The sequence below is a fragment of the Glycine max genome, chromosome 7 (genome assembly GCF_000004515.6).
Source record: "Glycine max cultivar Williams 82 chromosome 7, Glycine_max_v4.0, whole genome shotgun sequence".
In the NCBI taxonomy this organism is placed as follows: domain Eukaryota; kingdom Viridiplantae; phylum Streptophyta; class Magnoliopsida; order Fabales; family Fabaceae; genus Glycine; species Glycine max.
This window is the reverse complement of record NC_038243.2, coordinates 2,192,445-2,200,370: the sequence shown is the minus strand read 5'-3', so window position 1 is coordinate 2,200,370 and position 7,926 is coordinate 2,192,445. Positions and strand designations below refer to the sequence as shown.

The 7,926-nt window shown below is 32.5% G+C and overlaps 2 protein-coding genes across 2 annotated transcripts; one reads left to right on the top strand and one right to left on the bottom strand.

Annotated features, from left to right (window-relative positions):
- The first annotated feature begins 761 nt into the window (after nt 1-761).
- LOC100781052 (putative UPF0481 protein At3g02645) lies at nt 762-1,656 on the top strand. Its single transcript, XM_041017145.1, has 2 exons — nt 762-986; nt 1,093-1,656. The coding sequence occupies exons 1-2, from the start codon at nt 762-764 to the stop codon at nt 1,654-1,656; spliced, it is 789 nt and encodes a 262-aa protein (XP_040873079.1).
- Nucleotides 1,657-4,994: 3,338 nt separating this feature from the next.
- LOC100780509 (putative UPF0481 protein At3g02645) lies at nt 4,995-6,641 on the bottom strand. The gene has a single exon (XM_006584099.2). The coding sequence runs from the start codon at nt 6,639-6,641 to the stop codon at nt 4,995-4,997; it is 1,647 nt and encodes a 548-aa protein (XP_006584162.2).
- Nucleotides 6,642-7,926: the final 1,285 nt, after the last annotated feature.

Genomic DNA, 7,926 nt, shown 5'->3' with positions numbered 1-7,926 from the left:
TATATAAATGACAATGCTCATGGGATTATGCCAACAAAATTAAGCTTCATCCTCTTTTATGTCCTAAATCCTAAGTCCTCCCTCAGTACCTAAAGATAATCAATATTATCTAAAGATTAAACACTGCCATTATTTGCGTTTAGTTTTTACATTAATTATTATCATACATATATCATGTCTTCTCTGAAATCAGTTGTCTCTTGACTCAAAGTATAACTTTGATGAGCTCCAATGGGTCATCCAAATCCGTAGAACCCTTGAAGAAGAGCTTGACGAAGATGGTGAATTCCCCGTATCCATCTTCAGCGTCCCAAAGCTCCTTAGGGCTTGTGATCCCGCTTCTTATATTCCTCAACAAGTTGCACTTGGCCCTTAATTACCATTATTGGCGTCCAGAACTGTATGAGATGCAGAGGTACAAGCTTGCAGCAGCAAAAAGATTCCAGAAACAGTTGCAAAGCCTCAAGTTAGACAATCTCGTTGACCAATTGACCAAGTTGGAGCAAAGGGTTCGAGCATGCTACCACAAGTTCTTGGATTTCAACGGGGAAACGTTGGTGTGGATGATGGCAATTGATGCCTCATTCTTGCTTGAGTTTCTCGAAGTTTGTACCATTCAAGATGTAACAAAAGTACCTGAAGGGAAATCTTATCAAAATGCAATTTTGAGGGATATTGTAATGCTTGAGAATCAAATACCAATGTTTGTGTTGAGAAAGATGATGGAGTTCAATTTCTCATCATTAGAAGCTTCAGATTAGATGCTGAATTTGAAGTTTATAGGGCTGTTCAAAGAGATTTCTCCTTTCAAGATGATGGAGGAATATCCAACCATTCAAGTCTCAAAGAGTGCACATCTGCTAGATTTCCTATATCACATGATTGTCCCCAATATATTAGAAGGCCAAGATACAATTGAAGTTGAGTTTAAACAAGGAGAAGAAGAAGAGGAAGGAAATGAAGAATCAAATGCTGACTTCAGCCAAGTTAAGCAACTCTATAGTGAACTATGGAAGAGGCTTTCAAAACTAAACAAAGGGCCAGTGAAGTTAATAATTGTATCTAGACGTATGAAAGTCTTAATTTGCTAAGCTACCTTGGAAAACCGTGTCCAACCTTCCAGGATTTAAGGTTCTGAAGCAACCTCTTGAGTACCTTTTCTCTCAAAATGGAGGAGAAAGTGAGAATTCAAGCTCAAATAGTAGTCTCAAGAACAAGCCACCCTCGGTGGAGGAAATCACTGTTCCTTCTGTTACAGAACTCTTGAATTCGGGGGTTCGTTTTTTACCTACTAACGGAAGCATATTAAACATTACTTTTGATGCGAAAACATGCACGTTTTACCTCCCCACAATAGGTTTGGATGCTAATACTGAAGTTTTCCTGAAAAATTTGGTTGCATATGAAGCATCAGTTGCATCAGGTCCCTTGGTTGTAACCCGTTACACGGAGTTGATGAACGGGATTATAGACTCGGATGAAGATGCAAAGATTCTCAGAGAAAAAGGGATTATTCTGAACCACTTGAAGAGTGATAAAGAGGTGGCTAACCTGTGGAGTGGGATGAGCAAGTTGTTGAGATTGTCAAGGGAACCATTGCTGGATAAGGTTATTGAAGATGTTAACAAGTATTATAACGGTAGAATGAAGGTTTAAGTTGTGAAGTTCATCAAGGCTTATGTGCTTGGTTCATGGCAGATTTTAACGTTCCTTACTACCATCATGCTCTTGCTCTTGATGACCTTGCAAGCCTGCTGCTCTGTCTATACTAGTAATTATACTTTTAGTGATACATCCGAATGATTACGTCGATTTGTACATTATTTCATTTTATTTGACTTTTTCTTCTTCTTTATATCACGTATCACGTCAGTTATTTCTCTGCACTTGTTATATGTCTCTCTGTTGTCAAGTATATATCCATGGAGTGTGTTATATATAATCCAAACTCAGATTCTGGTTTCGATCGGATCGGCCGATTGCTTGAATGTGTTTTTATAGGATTTGTCGTGCTTATAGTTTAAAAGGTGACAAGTCATACTATTTAAAAAATATTTTTTAATAATATTTTTCATAGATGATTTTTTTCTGTTTTATTATACCATTTATCTTATATATATATATATATATATATATATATATATATATATATATATATATATATATATATTTCTTTTTCTATTTACGATTGTTTGTTGTAAAACAAATTTAAAGAAAAAAGTTTCAAATATTTTTTTATTTTTACAATTTAGTCACATTTCATCTTTCGATGTCCCATTTTCTTTTCATAACATCTTTTCTTATTTAATATGTCTTATAATTTGTTCGATTATATTTATAATTATATATTTTAGATTATAAAATTTAACCTTAAAAATTTAACATATTGATCTATGGTAAATGATCTATTGGAAGGATAGAGAACCTTCAAAGAAAAAAAATTTCCTTCTCAAATATTTATAAGATTATGGTTGCTGAAACAAGTGCATAATTCACTGTCAACAATTAGTAAAGGACAAAAATGTGATGTGATGAGAAAGAAAAATAAAATGAAAAAAAATTTTAAGAAATAAAATTGCATAAAAAATTTATATATTTGTATTATTCTTTTATATATGATCTTATATATAAATATTTGTGTGTGTGTGTAAATTTTTGAGTGGCGTTAATTGAATGAAAGTTGTGATATATCTTTTTACTTATTGAGATTTGTTAAAACCATATTCTCTTCTTAATGTAATAAAACAATATCATTTTTAATAAAATTATGTGTCTATTTATATGCAAAAAATGTTTATATTTTCAAATACTTGTAAATTAAGAAAGATGCATTAAATGATAGTTAATGCATTAATTGTCCCCTAATTTATTATTTTGGTTTGATATAATCTTTTATTTTTTTGTTCAATTTAATCTTCTAATTTTTAAAAATGATTCAATTTAGTCCTTATCATTCATTTTTGTCAACATTGTTAATGGTGGAATTTACATGGCAGATGGTGTCCCTCCCTTAAGTGGACATATGGGCACAAACTTGATGATGCTAGATGGAATAGGTGACGATAAGGATTAAATTGAATCCTTTTTAAAAATTAGAGGACCCTATTGAGTTCAAAAAAATTTGATAACCAAATCAAACCAAAATAATAAATTAAGAGATAAAAAACCAATTTAACCATTTTCTAAATTCTATTGGTTGTTGAAGATGGGATCGTTTAACCCATTTTTTTTATTGGAATTAAGTAGAACTAGATTTATTAGTCTTGAGTCTTTAGATGAAAGAAACATGATTTATACAACTCCTCACTTATATATTATTTAATTTATTCATTTCTTCTCAATTTGAGAGTTTAGTTTCACATGCTCCCACTACTAGAAATCGGATTTTCAACATCGGTCAAAAATGGGATTCAACAACAGTGGCTAACCGTTATTGTATGTAACGTTGTTGGAACTATAAATTTTCAACAACGGTCCAAAATTGACCATTGTAGAATTACATTCATTTCTATAGGTGTCTACGCTAGTACCGATGTAATAACCTGCACTTTCAACATCGTTTCTTGTTAGTACCGATGTAGTAACCTGTGCTTTCAACATCGTTTCTCTCCAATACCGATGTAATAGCCTGTGCTTTCAACATCGTTTCTAGCCAGCACAGATGTAGTAACATGTGCTTTCAACATCGTTTCTCTCCAGTACCGATGTAATAGCATGTGCTTTCAACATCGTTTCTAGCCAGCACCGATGTAGTAACCTGTGCTTTCAACATCGTTTCTAGCCCGCACTAATGTAGTAACCGGTGCTTTCAACATTGGTTCTCTTCAGCATCAATCTAGCCAGCACCATTTTATTTGATTTTTTTTTTCTTTTTATCACACATCACGTCATTTCTCTTCACTTGTTATGCATCTCTCTCAGGAGTCAAGTATCCATGGAGTGTATCATATATAATCCAAACTCAAATTCTGGTTTCGGCCAATTTGTTTGAATGCGTTTCTATAGGATTTTCCGTGCTAATTGTAGTTTAAAAGTCGACAAGTCACACTATTTATAAAATATTTTTTTTAATAATCCTTTTCATATATGATTTTTTTTATTATACCATTATCTTATTATATATGTATTTTCTTTTTTTTTTATTTTTTAGTTTGTTGTAAAATATTTTTCTTTTTGTTAGAGGAAATTTTTTGGTGAGTAAGATTCCAAAGGCTCACTGAAATCAGAATATGCTTATTGTAAAATAATTTATACATTCTTATTGGACAAAAATATTTTTTCTAATTCGTTTACCTACGGGATTTGGCTGATTTCAATTTTGTCGTGTCTATGTAGGATCAGTTTTAAATACAAATGATTATATAGGAATCAATATCTAAAAGTAAAATAAAAATCATTGCTAAAACATAAATGAGTAAAATTATGGAAAGATTGAATCTTATCTAAAATTTTCATTTTTAAGTTTTAACATTTTAAACCTGGTCGAATGCACAGGAATAGTTAATTTTATATTCAAATTTTATCTAGAAAAGCTGAAAACGTATTACGGGTTGCGGAATTGGAATCCTCTAAAGTTAGTTAATGTTGCACTTTCAACGAATAAAATATATACAAAATTGATAGCCATGCAATAACACAAAAAACGTAGTCATGACCGGTTAATTTATAAGAAGTGTATGAAATTAGAAAGCATTTCTTAGGTTGATACTGAAAAAAAAAACAAATATTGAATAACCTCAGATATAGTTATAAATGGTCAAGATTAATTAGAAAATAACACACAGAGTAATGTGACTTTTTCTAAATGATAAGAAGTTTTAAATTTTTGTGATTCATATACATATAGTTCTAAGTCTAGATGTACTTATATTGTGTGATAAAAATTTAAAACAGAAACAAAAAAAGGGTCAATAAAATATTTATACTATAACAAATATTGGCATATCATTATTATAAAAAAGAGACAAATAAAAATAATGTGCAAATCGACATAATCACTCTGAAGTAGCACTAAAAGTATGATTACAGGTATAAACAGAGCAGAAGGCTTGCAAGGTCGTCAAGAGTAAGAGCATGATGGTAGCTAGGAATGTGAAAATCTGCCATGAACTAAACACGTAAGCCTTCATGAACTTGACAACTTTAACCTTCATTCTACCGTTATAATATTTGTTAACATCTTCAATGACTTTATCCAACAATGGTTCCCTTGACAATCTCAACGACTTGCTCATCCCATTCCACAGATTAGCCACTTCTTTATCACTCTTCAAGTGGTTCAGAATGATCCCTTTTTCTCTCAGAGCCTTTGCATCCTCCTCTGAGTCTATAATCCCGTTCATCAACTCAGTGTAACGGGTTATAACCAAGGGCCCTAATGCAACTGATGCTTCATATGCAACCAAATTTTTCAAGAAAACTTTAGTATTAACATCCAAACCTATTGCGGGAAGGTAAAACGTGCATGTTTTCGCATTAAAACTAATGTTTGATATGCTTCCAATAGTGGGTAAGAAACGAACCCCAGCATTCAAGAGTTCTGTAACGGAAGGAATAGTGATTTCCTCCACCGAGGGTGGCTTGTTGATCATGAGAGTATTCGACCATCTAATTGAACTCTCATTTTCTCCTTCATTTTGAGAGCAAAAGAAGTACTCAAGAGGTTGTTTCAGAATTTTAATACCTGGAAGGTTGATTATGATTTTCCATGGCAGCTTAACAAAGACTTTCATAGGTCTAGATACAAGTAACTTTTTTATTATATTCACTGGTCCTTTGTTTAATTTAGAAAGCAACTTCCATAGTTCACTAAAGAGTTGCTTAACTTGGCTGGAGTCAGCGTTTGATTCTTCATTTCCTTCCTTTTCTTCATCTCCTTGTTGAGTCTCAACTTCAATTGTATCTTGGCGTTCTAATATATTGGGGACAATTATGTGATATAGGAAATCTAGCAGATGTGCACTCTTTGAAACTTGAATGGTTGGATATTCCTCCATCATCTTGAAAGGAGAAATCTCTTTGAACAGCCCTATAAACTTCAATTTCAGCATCTGATCTGAAGCTTCTAGTGATGAGAATTTGAACTCCATCATCTTTCTCAACACAAACATTGGTATTTGATTCTCAAGCATTACAATATCCCTCAAAATTGCATTATGATATGATTTCCCTTTAGGTACTTTTGTTCCATCTTGAATGGCACAATCAAAGACTTGGAGGAACTCAAGCAAGAATGAGGCATCAACTGCCATCATCCACACCAACGTTTCCCCGTTGAAATCCAAGAACTTGTGGTGGCATGCTCGAATCCTTTGCTCCAACTTGGTCAATTGGTCAATGATATTATCAAACTTGAGGCTTTGCAATTGTTTCTGGAATCTTTTTGCTGCTGCAAGCTTGTACCTCTGCATCTCATACAGTTCTGGACGCCAATAATGGTAAGGGCCAAGTGCAACTTGTTGAGGAATATAAGAAGCTGGATCACAAGCCCTAAGGAGCTTTGGGACGCTGAAGATGGATACGGGGAATTCATCATCTTCACCAAGCTCTTCTTCAAGGGTTCTACGGATTTGGATGACCCATTGGAGCTCATCAAAGTTATACTTAGAGTCAAGAGACACAACTGATTTCAGAGAAGACATGTACGTATGATAACAATGTAAAACCTAAATGCAAATAATGGCAGTGTTTAATCTTTAGATAATATTAATTATCTTTAGGTACTGAAGGAGGACTTAGGACATAAGAAGATGAAGCTTTAATATTTTGTTGGCATAATAACATGAAATTGTTATTTATATACAAGAACCATGCGAATTATATTTGATCACTTGATTCACTTATTCCCCTCAAACAATTGTTTTTCTCGTGCTTAATCTTGAAAGTCATTGCCCTTCACCGGCAAGTTGCACTAGCATTGATCTTTGAAATTTTAAGTCGCTTTAACTTAGAAATGTGGATCTCTTAAGTGTTACGTAGGTTTAATTTACCTTACTTTTTGTACAATATATAATATATAGTATGGCCAATGAATGAGAAAAACGAGCAAAGTACAATCACTTCATCAGGAATGAAACAGTATGTGGAATGAAGGGAAAAAGTGAAGTTTGGTTTGCACGTTGAGCTTTACTTTCGTTTTAATAGTTTTATTAATTGAAAGATTCCTTTGATGACATGAAGAAAAGGTGAAATATGTAACCTCCCACTTGCCTTTTTATTTTTTTGGTAAAATATGTAACCAGCCACTTGCTTTTAGATAAAGTTTAAGTATTGGCTTGTTGTCGATATATATAATTCTCGTAATTAATGGGTCCATTTCATGACATAACCCATAATGAGCATTCCAACTTTCATGTTATTTCTTTCTTTTAAAAAAGTATTGAACATTTCAACTATATCTGCTTTTCCCTTGGTCTGGGTTACGTTTTGTATAAGGGCAAGATATATATTTAGTTTTAAATAATGGTAATTAAAATGTCAACGATCACAACCATTTGGCTAGGAGCAAAATTGTATAATTGGCTGAGCAAATTAATAAGGATGTTTTATTGGAAGACATGTTGTGATTGATATATCATGCCGTTTGCTACTTGAGCGATGATATCAACACTAATATCTCTCATTCTTTGATCATATCGAACGGGATAAGGTATGTTTTTTAAGTGATACAAAAGATTATATTAATATGAGTGATTGATCATAGTATTATTTAAAGCTAAAATGTTAAAGTTTAAATAAAATGGCATGGGGAATATAGATAGATAGAGTAGAGTAGAGTAGAAAGAGGGAATTAATAGTTCTTATTATTTGTGTCAATGTACAATATTTTTTTGTGTGCAATAGCAACAACAGAATTAACATTTTTTGTTAGATTAAGTCAATACCTATAAAGACAAAACTTAATGTTTGATTTTTTATTAGTATATA

Bases quoted from the DNA above. Each gene is read 5' to 3' on its own strand.
- LOC100781052 (XM_041017145.1), top strand. From the start codon at position 762: ATGCTGAATTTGAAGTTTATAGGGCTGTTCAAAGAGATTTCTCCTTTC. The intron at 987-1,092 runs GTTAAGCAACTC...TAATTTGCTAAG, and splicing joins CAAATGCTGACTTCAGCCAA to CTACCTTGGAAAACCGTGTC.
- LOC100780509 (XM_006584099.2), bottom strand. From the start codon at position 6,641: ATGTCTTCTCTGAAATCAGTTGTGTCTCTTGACTCTAAGTATAACTTT.